This window comes from Pipistrellus kuhlii, unplaced genomic scaffold, assembly GCF_014108245.1.
Source record: "Pipistrellus kuhlii isolate mPipKuh1 unplaced genomic scaffold, mPipKuh1.p scaffold_m20_p_17, whole genome shotgun sequence".
In the NCBI taxonomy this organism is placed as follows: Eukaryota; Metazoa; Chordata; class Mammalia; order Chiroptera; family Vespertilionidae; genus Pipistrellus; species Pipistrellus kuhlii.
Genome location: NW_023425482.1, coordinates 28,443,336 through 28,466,473, shown reverse-complemented (window position 1 = coordinate 28,466,473; position 23,138 = coordinate 28,443,336). Strand labels below are relative to the sequence as shown.

Sequence of the window (23,138 nt, the reverse complement as noted above, 5' to 3'; positions counted from 1 at the left end):
ATCCAACTTCTCTTCCCACAGCGCCTGCCCTCCGGTCTGTAAACATACGGATGGGGCAAAGGTGGTTTGTAGTTGTGAGGACTTGTAACAGTTTATTCTTGTGTTATTATTTATTGTATCATTGCTCCCTATGAACAAATATACCCACTCTTCAGGATGGCAACCAGGCCCTCACCATTCCTGACCCGGGTCCCCTTCGGAGGCTCCACACACAGTTTCCCGAGTGCCCAGCAGTGCTTCCCACACCCCTTCCACCTCCTCATCCCCGCCTGAGCCTCCCAAGCTTTTACTGAGCGGGGAGCTGTCAGCAAACACTCCCAATGAGGGCGGAGTCCCCCCCTGGATCTGCAGGGCTCCCTGGGCGGTCTCTCCTCAGTGGTTCCTGTACCTTCTGCCCTCCCTCAGCGCCACACTCTTCCCAGAACCGTCTGCTCACTGTTCACATCCTGTGAGCTCCTGCGGGGGGCCCCTGAGCCGTTTCCCCGTCTGGACTCACTGCCCAGGCCTTTGCGAGGCTGCATTCAGCCTGCCCATGTGTATGGACTGCATCGGTGCATTCAGGGCTCACAGAAATACACCCGGGGAGGGTTAGTGAGACCTGAAGGAAAATCTCAAACTCTGGGACCGCCTTGTTTTTTGGGAAAATGCCAGTAAGCACATTCTGTGGAGCACGGCTTGAAACAAAAGGAACACACTGCCCTGTGATGTCCAGCTGGGTAAAGGTATTTATTGAGCCCTTCTACTGAGAGCAGTGGTTCTCAAAGTGGGGTCTGGGAACCCTTACACTGTTTTGAAGGTTTGAGAGATCAGAAGTATTGGTATAAGAAATATAAGTATAAGAAATGGTACTAAGATGTTATAAGTATAAGAAATATAAGTATAAGAAATGGTACTAAGATGTTATTTGCTTTTTTTCATTCTAATTCTCTCACGAGTGTATAATGAAATTTCCCAGAACCTACATGTTATGTGATATCATAACAGATTCAATGCAGAAGCAGATATAACATATGTTTTCTATTAAGCCAGACACTAAAGGGATTTGCAAGAATGTTAAACAATTAAGAAATTAAAACAATCTCACCCTTCTCACTACATTTTGGTATAGAAAATACTGCTTTAAAAAAAAAAATCATCCGTGCAGGAGAAAATAGATTGGTTTCTCTCTCATATTCATGTTCCTCTCCCCTCAACCCCCCCCTTCCATTCCTCACACTTTAAAATCAATAAAAACATATCCCTGAGTGAGGATTTTAAAATAGTGCTGTAATTTATGTTAACATGTAATGGATTTGTTATTTTAACGTGACTTAAATATTTTTTACATTTCTCACTTTTAATTTCTAATGTAATAAATATTATAAATGCAACCCATTAAACAAAAGGCCTTTAGGATTCTCAGTAGGTTTTAAGTGTAAAATTACTGCTGGCATCAGCCACTGAATTGGGCATTGGAATCGCGGGACACGAGCGATAAAGCACTTCTGATTACAGAAGTCACAGAGGCAATGCAATGCGCTAACAGTGAGGAAACCAAAGAACAGATCCCCGAACACCGTTTCTGAGTGTATGAGAGTGAAAGCTGTAAGTGCAGAGGCAGTAGTTTTTCAAAGCATAGCTTTGCACTTGCATCTGAATTGCTTGGAGTTGTTATTATCATTTTTTAAATCCATTTTTTATTGATTTCAGAGAGGAAGGGAGAGGGAGAAATATAAAAACATCAATGATGAGAGAGAATCATGGATCGGCTGCCTCCTGCACGCCCCACAATGGGGATTGAGCCTGCAACCTGGGCCTGTGCCCTGATCGGGAATTGAGCCGAGACCTCTGACCTCCTGGTTAACAGGTTGACACTCAACCACGGAGCCATACCAGCTGGCTGCTTGGAGTTATTTTTAAAAATACAGCGCCATGGGTGCCAGGTCAGGGGGAGGGGCCAGGAAGCTGCACGGGAAACAAGTTCCCTTGTGGCTCTTCCACTTGCTTGAGTCTGAAAACCACCGGGAGGGCATTTCCAGTGGAGGAATGGCCCTGGCTGGTGTGGCTCAGTGGATAGAGCGTCAGCCTGCGGACTGAAGGGTCCCAGGTTCGATTCCGGTCAAGGGCATGTACCTTGGTTGTAGGCACATTCCCAGTGGGGGGTGTTCAGGAGGCAGCTGATCGATGCTTCTCTCCCATTGATGTTTCTAACTCTCTCTCCCTCTCCCTTTCTCTCTGTAAAAAATCAATAAAATACAATATATTAAAAAAAAAAAAGTAGCAGGAAATGACTACACATTCCCGAGTAGAAAAGAATCAGATAAAAACAGCCTTTCTGGTGAATTATTATTGTAGTTATAAATTGAGAGGGGGAAAAAAAGGACTAAGAAGTTGCTCGTGTTGCTTAGGATGACATTTCGGTGATTACAAACCATTCCTGTGCGAAGGAGCCGTGCCCCTACCTTCTAGTTTCTGGATGCGCGCAGCCCTGACGTCCAGAAGGTGGACATACTGTTCCACTTTGAGCTCATAGTCTTGCTGCAAATTCTCCATCTTCTGGGTCACTGCCTCAACTTCCATCTAAAAAATGAGAGAACACGTTTCAACATGTGTGATTCGTTCCATCTTCGTTTTTAAAGCAAGAAGGATCCAAGCGTTTTCTAGACCCTGCACACGCCAGGAACTGTAACCCAGTTTCCTGGCCCCGAGTAGCTCAGGGCTGGTCATAAACTGGAAGTGAGGTCCACAGAGTCGGGCCGTTGGACGGAGGTGGTTTTCCGTGGCTCCGGCTGTGGATGAGGGGCGGAGGGGTGGGAAGGGTTGGGGGGGGGGACTTCAGAATCCCCGCCTCTTGTTTGCAGAATGTAGTGACTCTAGTCCAGGCCATTTTGCACTCTAAAACTAGGATCTTGGCCTGGCCTGTGTAGCTCAGTGGTTGAACATCTACATATGAACCAGGAGGTCATGGTTTGATTCCCAGTTATGGCACAAATCCAGGTTGTAGGCTCCATCCCTAGTAGGGGGTGTGCAAGTAGCAGCTGATAAATGATTCTCTCTCATCATTTGTTCTTGCACAAATTTTCGTGCACTGGGCCTCTAGTATATTTATAAAAAAAATAAAATCAGGAATTTTAAATTTTTTACTTGTCTTAAAACTTTTTCTTCTAATTACTTAGTTATATTTATGAGAACGTCCAGGCATGTGGCAACACATGCCCGCAGATTATAACGAGGTAACACGTGACTCTGGTTAGGAAGGTGAGTCACTCGTAGAACATGACAGGAAGCTTTCTCACCCAAGCCGTGTATTGCATTACCTGGTAATCTTTATTAATTTTATGTTGGATGATTAGCATGTTTCTTGTCTTCTCAAGCTCTTGCACGGTCTCTGCATGAGTTGCTTGCAGCTCCTTCATGGAGCGTTCTAGATCTTTATGACTTTTATTGTCTATTTTCTCTAAAAAGGAAAGTTCTCCATTTCTTTGTGATTTTTGAGCCTAAAACAAAAACATGTTTTATTATTGAAAACAAGAGTTTCTAAAATGTAATAATGTGATTTAATATAGATAGAGCAAGGAAAAATCATTAATTGAAAACAGATATATTTCCATTTTCCACCAGGAATAAAGTAGTCCTGGCACAGAAAATATATTTGGACAGACATTTGGAACAATTATAGAGAGTTCGAAAAACAGTTTATTTCTTCATGAGATAAAAAAGAAGTCATGTACATTTATTTCGATTTCTATTTCTTCATTTGATTAAAATCTACACTGTGATGATCTCAAAGGAAAGAAATGCATTTTCTCATGTTTTCCTGTAAACAACAGAATATCCTAGAACTGAAAAGTATCTTCTGGTAACACTTATGATTCAGTATTTTACTTAAAATAATGTGAGCTGTTGCAGGTTTAGCTCAGTGGATAGAACATCTACCTGTGGATTGAAAGGTCCTGGGTTCGATTCTGGCCAAGAGCACATACCTTGGTTATAGGCTTGATCCCCCACCCTGGCCAGGGGCGTGAGAGGCAACCAATCAACGTGTCTCCCTCCTGTTGCTGTCTCTCCCCCTCTCTTCCTCTCTCTCTAAAGATCCGCAGAAAAGTATCCTCCGTGAGGATTAACAACAAAAACAGTGAATACCCAGGTCTAAAATTGTTGCTTAGTTTTATCATCAGGCATGTAAAAGTAAAAATGTTTGTCACAGTTGGACCAAGTACTATAGATAAGAGCTTTTAAGGCCCATTCTAATGTGACTTTGATGTCCTTATGAAATATGCATACGCCCTAACTCAATGTCACCTGACCTCTTTCTGCACCATTCACTCTCCCCGTGTGAGGGCTATGGGGACGGGTCTGATTATGTCGGGACAGTCCCACGCAGACATGACGTTCATGGGAAGGCTTGGAAAGTTACCTTCACGAGCAGAAGGGCCTCGCTCAGCTCATCGGCGTTCACGTCGCTCTCCTGCAGAAGACAGAGCCAGTCAGAGCTCACAAGGAGATGCGAGGGGAAAGCACAGGGCACATTCCAACCACACAGACCAGCCTCACAGAACGAACATGCAGCGATCCCCGAAGTCACATATCTGTACCCCTGTCCTCTCTGGAATAGCGCTTTCTCTGCGCGCGAGCCGTGCAGAGAACGAGCTGGATTTACATCCCACAGGAGAGAAGGGTTCACCTGGTTGTAAAACTTCATGCGGTTTTTAAGGTCATCGAGCTGTTGCTTTTCCTCCAGGCAGCGCAACTGCAGCTCTCGGTTCTCCTGGACGAGTCTCTCATTTTGGTCTTGAAAAGAAAGAGGGCACAGTGGGAAGGTGTAGAGAACGCGGCGGGAGAACACGTTTTACACGGACGCGGCGAGCTGCACGGGCAGAGAGGAAATTTGCTTGCACCCAGAGGCCGAGGAGCCACCCGCTCTCAGATGTCGGCCATATGATTCACTGCTTATCAAAAACTTAAGACGCAACTCCGCAGTATTAATAGAAGGAAATTGTGGCCTCCGGGACTTCAAAGGAGCATTCGATCTAACATACTTAGGAAAATACGTTCCTAAACCTGTGATTTTTACTTACTCAGGAAGGGTTCTGAAAAGCATGCAAAAAAAAAAAAAAAAAAAAAAAAATCTTTTGGTTTTTGGGGTTCCTTGAATTTATTTTCTTTTCCCAATTTAACAAAGTATTTTTATTCAAACAAGGTAATTTCTCTGTAATAACTAAAGTCATCATTTTAATCAACGACACTTTTGACTAATCTGTTCGGACAGGAGCGGTGGCTTCCCAACCCGGGCAGGCAGTGTCAGTAATAGTTTGTGTGTGTTCTTGGTGAGTCATGCCGTTAACCAGAAGGACAGGGGCTCAGAGCTATCATTATGGGATGGGGGTCCGTTATGTTCCCCGAGGCAGTCATTGGCCGTGACCCACAGACAGGGAGGGGCTCAGGGTAGAGCTACTGAGGATGGTAAATCCATAGACTAATTTTTCACTCGCTGCATTAAACAAGCTGTACGTTTCTGTTTCCTTTCCTTAAAAAAAAAGCAAGTCAACACATTCGCCAAGAATTCTTTACACAAGTGCATTTGCACACTGACTGCAGTTTACACGAAAACATGTTTCTGACATTTATAATACTTTCTGTTTCCAAATTAAAAATACTGCATGTAAGTAAAAAATGGTAAAATATACAATTAAGAAAAAATGGAATAAATTCAGATATTTCCTGAAACTGAAAAATAACACACACACACACACACACACACACACAACCTGTGAAACCTGTGACTAGGGTATGAAGAGGCCTTTTCATATCAACTATATAAAGTTTTTCTTATTGATAAGAGGTTAAAGGTTATCCTAGAGTATAAATGGCTAGTATTTATTAGTGAACAAAATAAAAAACATGTAAAAACATGAACAATACTTGGAAAATCTGAAGGTGAAGGTAAAGGTGAAATGCTTGGCTTTACACTAAAAATTAGGATTAATGATAACCATGAATTCTCATGAGATCGACTTGCTTTCTGTTTAGAGAGTAGGGTAGGAGTGCGGAATGCTTTATTTTCTGTGAGGAGGCTAAAACAACATCGAGTCAGAATGACCGGGTAACAAAAAGAAGGTGCACGTGGCCAGGAGGATGTAAGAGCTAAGGTGTGGGGATATTTCTGTGGCGAGCAGGACTGCCAGGGATCCTGAGGGTGAGCCAGTGGGAAGGACAGGACTGCTCTGTGCTCATCTGGATGAAGATTTCTGAGCTCTAGTTTCTTTATTGTTTCAATTTTTTCAGATCAGGGCCCTCAGAAGGACACTCTAATAGGTATAAATAAACTTGTTCCAATATTTCTTCCGTTATTGATTTTTGTTTCAACAACTACGTCCCCATGTGTTCGCTGATATTTTAAAAAAACACCATGACATTATTATTAAGAAAATAACTTAGTGGGAAAAGATGTTATGGAATACCAATAACTTGCTCTCTGTTGAATTTTATGTAGAACTATTCACTGTATTTTTCCTTTCTTAAACTATTTATTGAGAGACGATATAGTTCAAAGAGGAAACAGACTCGCTGAATTACAATATGAAAAATCAAAGCACCCAGTACGAGATGAAAAATAACCTCCTTTACATTAGGATTTTGACAAAATGCATGTTAAGCTAAACAGCATTTTATTCAAATGAGGTAACATTTCGCTCTTTAAAAATGATGTTCTCCAAGCACACCACTCATAAGCAGAGTGCAGAGAACAATTCAACTAAACAATGTTCAAACTCCTTTGTGCTAGTATCTTCAGCTGCGATCAATATAAGCTCACGCATTATGCCGAATTATGCATTTCGGCTAAAGATAGAAAGGAACTTTCAAAGCGGGCCTTTAAACACATGCAGTTAATTTAAGCATTAACCAAATGCAAGCTGCATTTACATATCCTTCCCGCACACATTCACACAATCTGAAACTCATTTGTACCTTGAATAAAGAGGTGAGTATTTTTAAAAATAATCTGCCAGTTAGATGAATGACTACAAGGAGCCAGGGAAACATCTCTGGCAGAGAACACTGGCTACATGGGAAGGTAAGTGTGTGAAGACTTCAAAGCAAAATTAAACAATTTTAGAATCTGTTATACAAAAAGCAACTTTCTAAACATGATAAGATTTCCTTAAATAGGCAATTTCAATTTTTTTGAATTAGTGTTTCCCTGGAAAAAGTGGATAAAGGCTATAATATTTTTCTTATACTCTATTTTAACTTTTCACATAAACACACAATTCAAATAATTAGATCTATAAATTATTAAGGTGTTTAAGCAAAAATAACTTAGAATAACAGTTGCAATAAAAATAAAGATTTAGTTCCAGTAATGTTTCTTTAGAAAATAAATGAATAACTGTACAAAGATTTGTTTAAATCTTTTTATACTTAAAAAACTAGAGATTTAAAAATTCATCAACAGAAGATTGTTAAACAATCCATGGTACATCCTCACTCTCAAAAACTATGACAACCATCGATCCATCCATTATAAACGATGATGATGTGAATTTATATTCATACTCAAGGGGTGATTTCATAATATGGCAAATAAAAAAGCATTATAAGACTGTATACATATAGAAAACTCTGCAAGGACATACACAAATATTGATAGAGATTATCTTCAAGGTTGTGAAATTGAGAGATTAAAAAAAAACCTTTTTTTTTTTGGAATTTTTTACAGCATACATGGGTTATTTTTATTATTCAAAAATCTAAAAGAGAAACAATCAGTAAAAGAGAGAGAGAGAAAGAGAAATGGACTAGTTTAAAATAACTAAGCAATTGTAGCTTTAATAATTTATAAGAACCCTCAGAATTGCTTCAGCAACAATAAACAGGTTTTGTTTTTAAAAAGGCCACAAGATTCTAACCCCCTTACGAAGAATTTCTTTCCAGAGACCAATGCCGATGTCTAGAGATAAGAGTTCTGGAATTCTTAATATCTAGGGAAGTATGAAAAGCACAGAAGTAAGCGAACTTGACTTCATTTCTGTTTTCTGTAAGAATGGGAAGTGCACATGTTTTTGGAGAGGAGAAGAGAGGGAATAGAGAGTCTTACTTCCTTCAGCGAGCAGGACTTTACTGAGCAGCTCCTAAACAGAGCTCTCTCTGAGGGACGCAGCTCTGAGCTGTAAAATCAGAAGCTCGGTCTTTGAAAACTTTAAATATCCCCCTGGTCAGAAATCATGCCACCATTTTATCCTACTCACAATCTTATAGAGAAACATGCACAAGTAACCTTCATCAGATTTAATCACTTAAGTGGAAGTGTTTTCCTGAAATTGAGACTACATCAATTATTAAATGTGTTGTTCCGACCTTCTTAAAGTGTTAAAAATACGTCAGAAGATGATTTTTAAATGTTATGATTTATAAAGTGCCAATTTCAGAAATGTTGACATTGGAAAGAAAATCTTTCCTATAGTTAATGAAATATGGCATTGTGATCTAAATCATAATTCGGCATAATGAGTGAGCTCTTGTTGATATAGAGTCCTGACTAGACATATAATTTTTTAAAATTGAGCCTGCATTAAACTTTTAAATGTCCTCATACAACGAAATTGCAAATGTTCCAAAGGAGTAGCTAGTGGGTGAGCAACAGCCACAACATTTGAAGCAAATAATTCCATTTCCCGGTTGTGCATTTGTGTGTAATGTAGAATTCAGAAGTCAAACATCTACTGTTAATTAGATGTCTTCCATGAGACAGGAAGAGTGAGGTGAGACTCATAACATGAATCTTATTCATGATTATTACTCATATTATTACTCAGAAAGATGTCTTTTTTTTTTTTCATAATCAGTCCTTGTTTTTTCTTCACAATATGAAAAACAATATAAAGCACACTCACGCACACTTGACCTCCCTCTGGTACTCCTGTTCTTTGCCCACCTCTCCCCACTCTAGTTGGAATTTTTACAGTAGGACATGTTGCCAAGGCTGCTGGTCTGTAAGTTCAGGGTCATAGTGAAGAAGTAGAGTTGAAACCGGTTTGGCTTAGTGGATAGAGCGTCTGCCTGAGGACTGAAAGGTCCCAGGTTCGATTCCGGTCAAGGGCATGTACCTTGGTTGCGGGCACATCCGCAGTAGGGGATGTGCAAGAGGCAGCTGATTGATGTTTTTAACTCTCTATCCCTCTCTCTTCCTCTCTGTAAAAAATCAATAAAATATATTTAAAAAAAGAAGTAGATAGCTCCCTTACAGAGATCTTCCCTGCTGGCCCCTGCCTCTTACACTGCTCTGCTCGTACTGATCGCTGACCACTCCTGCACCTGTTACCCTCACTTCGCTGCTGTGTCCTCCCCACACTGAGTGGATGCTGCCTGTGGGCAGCGCCTGGGGTAGCCACTGCCCAAGCCCATGCCCAGCAAACACTGCTGCTCAATAAACACTGGGGACTGTTGGAGAAAGGCTCAATATTTAGGAAAACTAAATAAATTAAAGACTATCTGAATAAGAATGACTCTGAGAAAAAAACGATTCCTCTGGCCCCAAGGCCAGGACGAGGAAGAGAAAGGTGTGAGCCACCCACACACTCGTGGGGCGGAGGGATGGCAGCTGCCACAGGCTGTGTCTCCCACACGTGGCCAGGCGCCTGGCACCCCGGATGGGGTCAGCGAGTAACCGGGCCAGCACGGGGTGAGGTGCGCGAGCCAGCGGCCGCGGGCAGGTACCTCTTTCGGCCTTTAACCTGTCGAGGATTTCCGCTTTGTCGGCCAGGTCGGACTTCAGGGCCGCCTCGAGTTGCGCAATCTGCACTTTGAGCTGCTGCTCCTGGCCCCTCCACTGCTCCTCCCGGGCGGTGCTGAAGGCGCTGCAAAACACGGACACCGAGGAGAGCTCAGAAGCCAGAGAGGAACACAGGGAAGCGTCTAGGCCCGGGACCACTGTCATCATGTCTCAGGAATCAAGTAAACATGTGCTGGTCTGCTGCTGGGAGACCCAGGCGCCTTCCTCGGGCTGCGGTCGGGGACATGAAAGGGCTTGTGGGATGAGCAGAGGAACTGGCCTTAATTTAGACTCTCGAGTCGGAGGAGCTGGCAACGAGCGGTGTTTGTGGGACCCGGGCAGCATTCCGATGCCGTGCGTGCTCCAGAGGGAGCCGCCGCCAGACCGCAGCCTCGCCGTCCCACAGGGCCCGTCCCTCCACCCAGACCCTCTTCCTGAGCTCTAGCCTAGAATCTGGAACTTCTCAAGAGTCTGTGACAATGAGCAAGTCACAAAACACCAGCCGCAGAGTGATGGCTCAGCGAACCACAAGGCAGCGGTTCTGATGCTGAGTGGTGATAAGGCAGTTTTTGTCCTAAGAAAACAAAAAGCAGTAGACTTAAGAACAAGTTTCGCTTGTAACACATGATGGGGGTGAAACCCCAGAAGAACACTCCGATAAGAATGACAAGGGTGGAATTACTGTCCCTGAAGGGAAGTGCAGCGATTTAAACTGTGGTTAAAATCTACCAGGGACCAAGGTTGGAAGAACTAGTTGCAATATAACTAGACGGTATACAGAAGGAATACACTACGCATTTGTTTAGACCAGCGGTTCCCAAATGCGGCCCCAACTGCACACTGAAGCTGAGACCAGCTCCGCACAGAAGGCTTGGAGACAGTTAAAGAGGAAGATCCAGGGCCCAGGTGATGGCCAGGTTTGGAAAAACCGATCTTGATCTGTATTTCAGCAGAAAACTATTATCTGTGAAGCTTGATATGACTGAATAATTATCAGCAGCTTTGACCTTTCTACTTACGTGAAATCCAGCAAATGAAACAAAAACCTATGAGATCTGCTTTCGTGCGGATGATGGAGAGAATGAAAAAGAAAGTTGTTACTGAAAATTGCCCTCATGTTGCTCCCAGCTCGTCTTGAGGTTTTTGTAGCAAAAGAGATACTTTTCCGGGAGCCCTAGTTTTCAGAGGAAACGCTGTGCACGTTCATTTTACATTTTGAATGTTTTTATTGCATTTAAAATAACAGGACCTTAAAAATGAATGGAATTCTAAAAGTTTTTCTAAATAGAACATCTGTTTCATCTATCAGTGTTCTCCTTTCACATATGGAATCTGAAAAAAAAATGCATGGATCTAATCGACCAATATTTTTAATTAATTTTAAAAAGGTACCATTACCTAGACTTAAATCGAAACACAATATGTACTTTACCTACTAGAGTAAAGAATATTCCTTTACATTTTCACTTTTAAATAAAGAAATACAATTTCTTTGTCTGGTTAAATTATATATCCCAAATGCATGCATATATATATACATCTATGTCAGTGTGTGTATGTGAGTGTGATATTATTAAAAACATGTACTACCCGGAAAAAAATTAGCATGATGAAATAGGCACAAGTATACATTATATCAGATGCCAAAAATTAGAAACAGTAGTGTTCCACTAGCATTAGTACCAGCGAAGAGATCACCAACAGTTAATCTGGCAGAAACATCAGAAGCTGTGTGTGTTTAAATTAAGAACAATTTAGCAGCCTAGTTTTTCCAAACCCACAAAATACTAGTGTAAATCAGCGTAAGTCAATCTGAATTTAGTCCACTGCTATCTTCCCTCTAAATTTAGGATTACATTCCACTGCAGTTTCATGAGGAATTCCTTTTGAATTTACTGTATTCCTCTGCGCTTGGAGCCATCTGTGTAGCTATAAATGGTGAACCACATCTGGCTCCGTTTTCTCGGTGAGGGCTGTGTCCATGATTAAATCTGCATATGAGCACAGTCTTTGAGAGCCTTTTCCTCATGAAAACGTCTTTGTGCATTGCCCACAGTGACAGCGGTTGGCCGTGGGGCACATTTCACTGTTCCATTGTGCCGCAGGAGTGACAGAGTGTCGCCCTGCGTGGAATGCCCACTGGAGCGTTGGGTCAGCACCCTGGAAACGCACCCCCTGATCAACCACAGGGTCAGATGAAAACGGAGCTGAGCAATTCCACCCTGGGATCGTGGTTCTTACAGGACAAATGCCACTTATCCCAATCTCCCAGGGCATCCTAAGGAGACAGGGCAGTTTAAGCTCTAAATCGCCCTAAAGAAACCCACAGGCTCTCTAGCTGGGACCTCATGGGAATTAAGTCCATATCTACATCAGGGACATTTCACTTGTTGGAGGAGAAATGACGGCCCCGACCGCTCGGTTTGGTTTCTGGGAAGCACACGGCGCTCATCCATGATCACACGGGTTTTCACAGTTCCTGGCAGGCTCTTCAGGGACGAGCACAGAGTCTAGGGGGTCAGCTGGCTCCTTTACGTTTTGAATATTAAGTGACCATTACATTGCACAAACTTGATTCACCCAATTCTTAAAACAGTTCATGTCATCTTCAAAAATCAGACCAACTCTTTTTTTTAAAACACTGGCACTAGATTAGTCTCTCAGGGAGTTAATACCGTAAAATCACCTTTACAGATTCTCTGGATCCGATCTCGGATCGGCTGACTCTGAGTGGGATGGTAGTGGGTGCAAAGGCCCCCAAGGGACAGAGAAACCTGTTTTCTGTTCTCAGGTTCTTCACTTACAGGATCGTTGCAGGACTCTCGCATTCATTAATTACCTCACCCTAAAGCTATACTCACTTCAAAAACGGGACTCAGCTTTACTATGTTATTGTGTAGAGTTCCTCTCGAACCAAATAAAAAGATGTAATTGCCAAAAATGTATCCTGGATTTTTAAACATTTCTTAAAGCTATGCTTATTTCTTGGCATCGTCTCCAAAATGTTTTCACATATTAAAAAAAAAAAGGCTCATTCCAAATGCTAACATGCGGGCTTTATCTTAGCAGATGATGCTCTAATATGTCATCTGTCAAGTAATAAACACATTCAAAATTTCATTTGAAAATGGAAGATGAGAACGCAATCTGCAAATCACATTTTTCTCCTGACCACAGGCCAAGTTTGGATAACAAACAAATGCTCCCTTTTTACAAACATGCTATCACTACGACCAACCCAACCGAGAGTGTGTGGAGTTTGATGAGCGCTAGTTGCTGGCAATGATGAATCACAGTGCCACGGAGCCCAGGAGGGTAAAGAATCTTAGGAATGATGCTGATATCTGCAGTGAGGGGAGTTTCTGTGGAGTTTGGTAGTTTCTCCGACTTCTGAAAACATGTATTTAAAAAGCCGTGTTAGGGAGTTTTACAGTTCTATTTACCATTATGTGTGTGCTTCTGGGGTTTTGTGCTTAAGTGACAGGATTATTTTTCGGACACAATATTATGACACTCATCACACACATTGACTTCCATATGCCTGACACAACATTCAAGTGTAAGCAGCATAATGAAGTCTGGTTAACGTAACAGAAAAAAAATGTAGCTCAACCATAAAACATGAAAGAAAAAAATGACAGTCAAAGTTATATTTACACTCTTAGATCATCTTCTAATACGAAAAGATAAAGTTTCATGGTGATAAAGTAAAATGAGAAAAACATGTCTTTCTCAAAAATCCACTTATGCCTTATTCCCAGGTAAGCTTTTTACTCCAAAAATATTTTCAGTAAGTCCCCTAATTGGGAGGAAGTAGAGAATGTATAGGCAATGGCTAAATGGCACTTATTTTCTTGTTTTAAGACTATGTTAGAGTATTTGAAATGATAAGGAATTGAAGATAAAATCAATAAAAATTTCTGAATCTGACAGTTTTGTTATCCCATAAATGTTTTCCTTTATAATACACAATTTTCCAATCCAATTAAAATCAGAGAAGTAGTGAGGTACAGGGGGAAAGATTAAATTTAGAATAAAAAGAACTGGGGTTCAGTCCTGCACCAGAGTCTCAGCAGAGCCCTGTGCCTCTGTACAAGTCTCACTTTTTTTGAGTTTCAATTTCCCTCATTTACAGAACATGAGGGTAACATTCTCTCCACCACAGAATATGATTGTGTGATCTGTATACTGAAACTCGCATTTTTCAAACACACACCTATTAAATACTTGGGTATAAAAGAATATAAGCCTATGTATTATTTCATAGAGCTGGAAATATAAAATAGGAGATAGAATAAATGCTTCGGGTGAAATGAATTAGAGCTCAAGAGAGGGACCAGAACCAATACTAGGGCCCAATGACCTGGAAGAGGGTCTAAGGCAAATCCCACAAAAAGAACTGAGCCAGGCTGTCCTTGCTGGGGAGCCTCAAATATTACCTGACTGATGTCTGAACCTCTATTTGTAACCCTCAATATAAGGAGCCACTGTGTGAAGACAAACACCCTAGTTAGGCAGCAGAGATGATACATACCATTGGAATGATGCCCAACATTGAGTTACATTTCTTTTCAAAGTAAAAACTAATACGAACCTATCACTATACTCCTTAGATGTGATTTAATTTTAAAAATATAGTTAGTTTACAAAACATAAAGCATAGTTAAAAAGTTAAAGATATAAACACATTCAAAATTTCATTTGAAAATGGAAGATGAGAACGCAATCTGTAAATCACATTTTTTTCTGATGTTACAAAATATGATCAATAGAAGCAACTGTTGCTATCAGCTCCAACATGTATATTTCAATGTTTTTAAATTTAAGTTCATGTAAAGGTGTATTTATAATTTATTAGTATCATATATTAAACACACACACACACAGATACCTGTGTCACTTAATAAACTTAGCTGTGGAGTAAAAATCTGTTTCTAACATTATAAGAGATTTTTAAAAATACCTTAGTTAGGAAGGAGATAAACAAAATCAAAACAGTTCTTTATAAAATTTATTTTGAAATAGAAATGCTGTGCTACTCTTTGTAAGGCACAGAGACAACTGCAATTTTAAAATTATTTTCTTTATTGATTAAGGTATTATATTTGTGTCCTTATCCTCCCCATCGCCCCGCTCATGCCTTCACCCCCGCTGTCTGTGTCCATTGGTGAGGCTTACATGCATGCACACAAGTCCTTTGGTTGACCTCCCTCTTACCCCCGCCCTCCCCTGCCTTCCCTCTGAGGTTGCCTCCGCCAGCTCACTCTCAGCTCATAGGCTGGGTAGCCCATTGGAAGAAGCAGGGGCTTGGAGAGACCTACAGAGGTTCAAATTCAAGCTCTGCTACCTCCAAGCTGTAAGGATGTGGGCAAGTTCTCAATTCTGCTTTATTTTCATTGTCTGCAAAATGGGCATTTCCAGGCTGTTGTGAGCAATTTACAATAGTGTATGAAGAGTACTTAGCACAGGGCCTACTAGCTTATAGTCTGTTCAATAAACAACAGTGGTTGTTACTGGTAACAAAGCGATAGTTTTTTAAGTTAACACATTACCACTCAGATTAAAGAACTTATTACCAATGCCCCAAAAGCATGCATATATATATATATATATATATATATATATATATATATATATATATATATTTAATAATACAATATATATGTTTCTTGCAATCATCTGTAGCTGATTTTTACATAAATATTAGATGGTCTGATACCCAATGCTTTGACAGACAAGATTTCAGATGAATGAGAGAGCACATAGAATTTTGACTTACCTGTTATAAAGTTTATCATAGTTTTCCTTTAAAAGTTCCCGTTCCTTTTCTAAGTCGTTAATTCTATCTTGCAGCTAAAATGAAAAGAAAATTACACATTAGGAGATTCTCCTATGAAATGGCAGGGGGTAAAGACACTGGAGAGGCAGCTAACACTGTTCAGTCCTGATTCCTAAATTGCAGCTGCTAACTAGGCCACTTATATTGTCTGTATTTAATTTAGCCCTGATTTTCCCCCCCCAGTTGTTAAGTAAACATGAAATTAATATCTCTGTTTTAATTTAGTAGAAATGCATGCACTACTTTATGGCAACCTGTGCCAAAACTCAATAAAGAATGTGTTAAAAGCTTGCTGTTAAGTCTGGAGAAACACTTTTTTCTTTCCTCTCCAGTGAATTCCATCGTTATGTTCACTTTGTCTTAAATTTCCAATCAGCCCATAAAAAAGTAAAAGGATCAACTTTTACTATTGACAGAAATGTGTCAATCACTATTGACTCTGAAGATACACTTTCTCATGTCACCTGGAATTTGCAAAAAGCCAGAAGCACATCTTTTAAATATATGAATGAAAAAATAAAATTGCCTTAGCCAGTGTGGCTCAGTGGATAGAGTGTCCGCCTGTGGATTGAAGGTCCCAGGTTCGATTCCAGTTAAGGGCTTGTGCCTGGGTTGTGGGCTCGATCCCCAGTGGGGTTGCATGCAAAAGGAAGCAAATCAATGATTCACTCCCATCATTGATATTTCTCTCTCTCCCTTCCTCTCTGAAATCAATAAACATATATTTTAAAAAACAACAACTGCATACCTTTTTTCATCCCAATGAATATTTTTAGAAATTAACTTGGGGTAATTATATCCTTATGATTAAAATGTTGCTTTATTTATTTCTGGTATTTACATTTATGTTTCATTCAGCAGTATATTTTATAGTTACAAACTCTTCCCATGGATCCAAGTACTCTTAAAATTCATTTCCCTTCTCAAATCCTCTTTTGAGGCACAGTAAAAGATTCTCCCAAGGTCAGATCAGAATGTGGGCATCTTATTTCACTTCCATTTTCATCAAGAACAAGTTTAACAGATTACTGCAAGGCAGGAGGCATGAGTAGCAACAATAACAGGGAGATACGCTTTCTTTTTTTTAATAAATGCATTTTTATTGATTTCAGAAAGGACAGGGAGGGAGAGAGCAATAGAAACATCAGTGATGAGAGAGAATCATGGATCAGCTGCCTCCTACTACCCCCCCACCCCCACCTGTCCCACTGGAGGGCTTTGAGCCTGTAACCCTGACATATGCCCTTGGCTGGAATCGAACCTGGGACCCTTTAGTCCAGAGGCCGATGCTTTATCTGCTGAACCAAACCTGCTAAGGCAGGAAGATGCATTTTCGAAGGGCTTCTTAGAAAAACATTTTTTCCCCACAAAATTGCTAATGTTGCAAAATACAACATCCTTCTCTTCAGAACCAAATATTTTCCTATAACTTGGTTTTTGTCTTGTGAATGACTAATAAACCTACAACTGAGGAAGCTGAGTTCTACAGGTAACCTGTTTCACAGCGTCTTCTTTCTCCTCAACGATCTTTAATTCTCAGGTAAACAGTGGCTCTCAGTACATGTGCAAACATGGTTAGGCCCTGACTTGCCATGCCCATGACATGTTGTCTACACTCTGCTGTGCTCAGGGTGCCATGTATGCAGTTTAGGTTTTTCAATAACTATTTGAAATGTCTCTAGGTGACCTTGCCACGCTGTCAGGGGCAGAGCAGTTCTGAGCAGCGGGTGCGAGCGCCCTGGATGCTCACCTCTTCTATCCTCCCCTCGGAGAACGTCACGGCGTGCAGCTGCTTCTCCAGGCGGCTGCATTTCACATGCTGCTCTCTGAGCTGCCTGTTCAGCTCATCGCCATTGGCCAGCAGGGCGTCGTGGCTGATCCGGAGAGTTTTCTGCCTCTAAAAACCAGAAGGAAACTTTTAAAAAATATTTTTTGGATTATGATTTGAATAAGTGATTACAATTCTATAAATAAGTTTACTCCTGAAGTTCATGCTATACTTCAAAGAAAGCAGAGTGTCCCCCCTTGTCCCTGGGGACATGTTCCAAGACCTCCATTGAATGCCTGAACTTATAACATTAAACGACAATAAAACTTATGTGACTATGGTCCCTCTCTCTCTCTCTCTCTCTCTCTCTCTCTCTGAGAAACAAGATGGCGCGTCAGTGACTCACAGGCAGGTGACATAGTCAGGTTTGCTAGAGAAAGGGATGCCCCATGTCTCAGGCAGGATGGAGCTCGATGGTCCAAGATTTCACCCCCTTACTCAGAACGGTATGCAATTCAAAACTGACGGATGTTTATTTCTGGGATTTTCCACTTAATATTTTTGGACTGCAGTTCACCACGGATAACGGAAACCGCGGGAAGCAAAGCCGCGGATGGGGGGGGGGGGGGAGGGTTGTAAGACGGCTCACTGTACATTCTGCTCACCCGGAGCGCTGCGAGTTCATCAATCCCAGAACTGATGTTAATGGTGCAGTGCAATGAATCCCTCCGATGGCACATTCCCGGGGGCCACAGTCTTTATTAAAACACTTACGGGGATGAGCAGTCCCAAGTACTGTCAACCTCCATGGTTACAGCTTAAAATGAATACACTGACAGTTGACTTGACAGGTAGGCAAATATTCTTCTGATAATGGTAGTGGCCAAACAAAGCAACACACCACATCAAAGAGAGACTTTCCTAAAACCTGCCTATTGGCCTATTCATGACTTTGGTCTCTCTTGGTATATCAGTAGTGCTTAGGACTGAAGATAAATGAAGACACCTCTAAACCTTCAGTGCTATGTGCCATGTAAATGAAGATAAAAGGAGTTAAAAATAATTTTTCTTGGCATGAGATTATTTATGATAAATGTACTTATTATTTTAAGATGACACAGATATTTATGAAAAGTCCAACCAGTTGGGTTATTCCTTTAGGTATTAAGTTATAATAACACATAATAATATAGAGTGGAATTATACAAAATTGGGAATAAATATAGTACTCTCTTAAAATTATTTCTTAGCAGCGTGACTATTCTACTTAAAAATATACAACTTGATAAAATATGTACACAGATAATAATTTAATAAAAAATAAAATAAAAAGTAAAATCTAAGATAAAAAAATAAATAAAAATATACAACTTGGACACTATCTTTGGAGCTTTGTACATAGGTATCACCATAATACAATTACTGGTCACGGTACCTCTTGCAGCTGAATGAATTTTCCTTCCATGACTGATAGCGCGTTGCTTTTCTCCACCAGTTGCTTATGAAGCTTAATCATCTCTACATTGTCCCGGATGTTTGACCTTCAAGGATGCATTTAAGAAAAAGAGAGACAGAGTGAAAACAGTCAAGGCAAAAGGAAAACCAGTCTGTGACTCCATCACAACATTCTGGGGACCGTTCCCAGGAAAAATGCACACACTTGCAGGTCAGTCACCGAGGTTCTCCGTGGATCCCACACCTAGCGTGAGGTTTATGATTTAAAACCAACCAAGAACCATTTTTGAACTTGATCAACCCACAGACCCTCCGAAGTTGAAGGAAGCCCCAGGTGTGATGACTGGTGTCACCTACGCACTGGCTGATCACATGGGTGTTACGGGCACTTCTCAGTGTCATGAGAGACGGTGCGAGACGACGTCCGTCTTAGCACAGGAGTGGTTCCACCAGCCTTCAGTCTTACCCTCCTCCTTCCCCCTGAATGAGAAATGTGCACGACAGCGCCCATCTTCCCGCACGCCCGCCCAACAAATGGTATCATAAGATTACAATTTATTGGCGTTTCCTCCTGCAGTTTGAACTTTTCAAAATATTTCCAAAAAAAAGTGACTTAGCGTTTTACACTAATAATGCCTAACGCTGGCATTTAAATCCGTAGCAGATGTGCCTCTCGCTGTAAGAGATCATTTACCGTCCACGGGGTACAGAGAAATTCTATATGTGCAACACTCGTTTGTATTTTTCCTACCGAGATTAAAGCAAATGTAGAGTTTAACAGGAAGATCTAATAAAGGTTAATCATGGATCTAAATGAATACCTGTGTCAAAAGGCATTTCTTGTCCTGACAGAGAAAGGTTCCTTCACTGAATACATTTTACACCCAAGAGTTTCTTAAAAACGGTGAAGCTGGGTTTTCGACTTCACTTGTGAAGGAAAATAAACGTGAAAAGTTTCAATTCGGGAAACGTTTGCAGTGTTTAGAGTAATTTTGCTTCCAGAACTTATCTAGTGAACACATATTGGAAGAATTGTCACAACGCCCTACTGGAACCGGAGAACGGACTACAAAGCTCACACATCTGTAAACCAGCTGAGGACTTGAAATACTTAATTTTCCTCTTTGATATTTGAAAGTTCATTGCGTTTTGGCATCGGACAGTCAGTTGTCCTCACACAGAAGATAAACAAGGCTGAGAGCCCAGCTCTTGCTCGGGGTACGGTCTTAGCACAATGTTAAATAGGTCCGTGTCTAAAACATGTTATCTGCTAACTCTGGGCACACACTCCACAGAGCCCTCATTACTATTCCCCTGGGCATTATTTTCACTCTCAGAAGAGAGAATACTTAATTAAACATGGAGGAAAATATATTTTGTTAAAAAAAATACAAATTTTTTCATATTTAAATGTCAAAATATGATTTCTCTCCCCCCTCTCCCAAATGACTTGGTTTGGCCACTCAACAGTGAGTGCCATTTATTGATATGGAAGAGCAGAATACTATTCGAATCTTTTCCTATGTTTTCAGTTGTCCCTGATATTTCATTTTTCTTAGTTTTGAGTATATTAATTTTTCAAGAAGGTATGCAGGTCGGGGAGAAAGTAGGTTTACACTTGTTCGTATGGAAAATAACACAATAACTAATAAATTGTAATGCAAGAATAAAGTCTGTGTTTTATGTACTCACAACTATGTACTTTTGCCCCCATCTGTATATGTCAAATAGATTTAAATAAGAACTATTGCTTTATGGTGTTAATAAAGAATTAAGCCCCAATAACCCACTAAGGCATATGGGGTCATAGAAATAACAGGTTATTTTGAGTTTTCTTTGCATGGCAAAGGCCAGTAAGTATCTCCAGAACTTTCAGTGGCTTCACTGGTGGATGGTTTCTTGAATATATATTTTTTAATATATTTTTTTATTGATTTTTTACAGAGAGGAAGGGAGAGATATAGAGAGCTAGAGAGCTAGAAACGTCGATGAGAGAGAAACATTGACCAGCTGCCACTTGCAAACCCCCTACTGGAGATGTGCCCGCAACTCAGGTACGTGCCCTTGACTGGAATCGAACCTGGGACCTTTCAGCCTGCAGACCGACGCTCTACCACTGAGCCAAACCAGTTTTGGCGGTTTCTTGAATATTTTCCTAAGCTCTTTGGAGTTTAGACTTTTCAAAGTATTGCCGAGAAAAGGGACTTAATATTTTTTGCAAATAATGCCCAACAAGTGGACACCAATGACAATGGGAGTGGTAGTTAACGTCCAGCAATGGCGCTTTAAATAAAAGCCAGCTCGCCAGGAGGGACACCGATCTGAGCAAGTGGTGACCGATGGCTTTTACGTGTGAGTTTGAGGGCCATCGACCTAAGTCATTGCTGTGACTGTACATTCTGAGGGCTATCAGGGAGAAGGACGACTCCCTGACTCAATGTTATAATAAACAGAAGATAAAATCAACAATTTAATTAATGTGGTCTGGCCTTCAAGAAAGTGGACAGTGGAAAATAATCTCGAACCTGATAATCAACTCAACGTGCTTACATCGATGAAACACGGTAAAAGAATACGATGGGCGCTGGTCGGCGTGGCTCAGTGGCTGGAGTGTCAGCCCATGCATGGGAGGGTCTCCGGTTCGATTCCCGGTCAAGGGCAGGTTCGATCCCAGGCTCTGGTTGGGCATGTGCAGGAGGGGGCCAATCAGTGTCTCTCACATTGATGTATCTCTCTCTCTTTCCTCTTTCTCTTTCTCTCCTCCTATCCCCTCCTCCTTTCTATTTTCTCTAAAAATCAATGGAAAAAATAGCCTCAGGAGTAACAACAACAAAAAGAAGTGAGAGAGGAAAGATGGCAGGCCAGGTCTCGGAAAGCTAATGGACAGACAAGGAATGCGAGGAGGACGTTGCAGGGGCCAGGGACCAGCCATTGGGAAGGGCGGTCCATGCCTTCTGCGTGGGGAGGCTCAGGCGGCCGCCTCTGCAGGGAGGAGGCGGCTGGTTTAAGGCTCAGCGTCTAAGTGACCTCTCCGGGCTCAGGCCCTGGGGTGGGACCATCAGGTCTTCCGGATGCTGCCATTCTAATGGGAGGAACAACGCACAGTAAGAACACTCAGATGACCTCCGACAGCCCTGCGCCGACTCACACATGCTGCATTACACATGGTGAAATGATGTGCAAACAGACAGCAAGCGTATCAATTAAAGTCTCTGTAGAAATAAACTTCTCCACCAACAGTTTCAAAATCCCACACTACGAACAATTAAGTTGGAAAATCCAGTTTCGTTTCTCTCTTCTTTTGAACAGACACCTTATTTAGAAGGACGATAAAATCTTCTAACACCATGAAAAGGGTTGTTGGCCCATCTCTAGATTGAAAACAAACTGAAGTAAATTAGATTTTATGTTGAAAAAAGTAACACAGCTCAACAACCTATGTGCCAAGTTTCGCTCATAATTTGAAGCAGTCGCGCAATAAACTCCGAGAAGGAGCCTCTGAGAACACTTGCCTGCAGCCCTGCTACCGGTCCCAGAACAACCCAGAAACCAGAGCTCCAATCCGCAGGGAGGAGAAACTCCACATCACGTCGCTTCTAATCTGCGGTCTTCAGGGAAAAAAAGACCTGTGCTTTGCAGCGTTTCTTACACTTCCTCTCCCCGACCCTCCTTCACCCCCTTGCCACCCCCACTGACATCCCCTTCTCTGCTGCAGTAAGGACAGTGAAGGCTTTAAAAAAATTGGATTTTGGAGGTCACAGTGTGATGATCTAGCAGCTACCAGCATTTAGAAGAGAAGGCTTAGGAGTACAGAAGTGAGGCCGTGAGGTTCGGGGAAGGGGCCATGTAAAGCCTGTGTGACGTGGAATGGAGAGGCTCTTTTCTGAGCGATAGTTTCAGGCTAAGTTTGGGGGATAAAGTTGAGAATAACCTTAGGATGAAAAAACTCTACTTTTTTTTTTTTTTTTTTTTAAACGCTGGCAGACGTTCTGCAAGTGTACTGTTGAAAGATGTGTAGGTCACTCACAGCTCCTGTTAGGACTACACAGGCAACCACCACGAGCAAGGCCTCCCTTGCGAACAGGATTACAGGGCTGCTAGTAAGTGGAAGGGAACGTCCCACTGAAACGGCCGAGGGGCTCCCCTCACCCTGCCACCTGAGTTCACAGTGACCTGTGCCCGGACCCATGACTGCAGGGGCAGACATGTGTGTGCAGGTTCACTGGATCACATCTTTCTCGTGGCGCTGGGTCCAAATACAAATCAGAGCGCGGACCTTTCTCCCTCTCCCACCCAGAGGCTGGGGGCACAGCCGGGGGCTCTGC

The 23,138-nt window shown here is 41.6% G+C and overlaps 1 protein-coding gene across 6 annotated transcripts in view; it reads right to left on the bottom strand.

Annotated features, from left to right (window-relative positions):
• The window catches only part of RPGRIP1L (RPGRIP1 like), a 61,568-nt gene that overhangs the window by 18,964 nt on the left and 19,466 nt on the right, over positions 1–23,138 (bottom strand). For all 6 annotated transcript variants that reach the window (XM_045582855.1, XM_045582856.1, XM_045582857.1 and 3 more), the window contains 8 exons: positions 18,794–18,899; positions 17,341–17,487; positions 15,531–15,604; positions 9,697–9,836; positions 4,664–4,770; positions 4,397–4,447; positions 3,297–3,476; positions 2,442–2,559 (listed from right to left, as the gene is read on the bottom strand). In XM_045582855.1, coding sequence (XP_045438811.1) covers positions 2,442–2,559; positions 3,297–3,476; positions 4,397–4,447; positions 4,664–4,770; positions 9,697–9,836; positions 15,531–15,604; positions 17,341–17,487; positions 18,794–18,899 — 923 coding nt within the window. The remainder of the gene's footprint in view (positions 1–2,441; positions 2,560–3,296; positions 3,477–4,396; positions 4,448–4,663; positions 4,771–9,696; positions 9,837–15,530; positions 15,605–17,340; positions 17,488–18,793; positions 18,900–23,138) is intronic.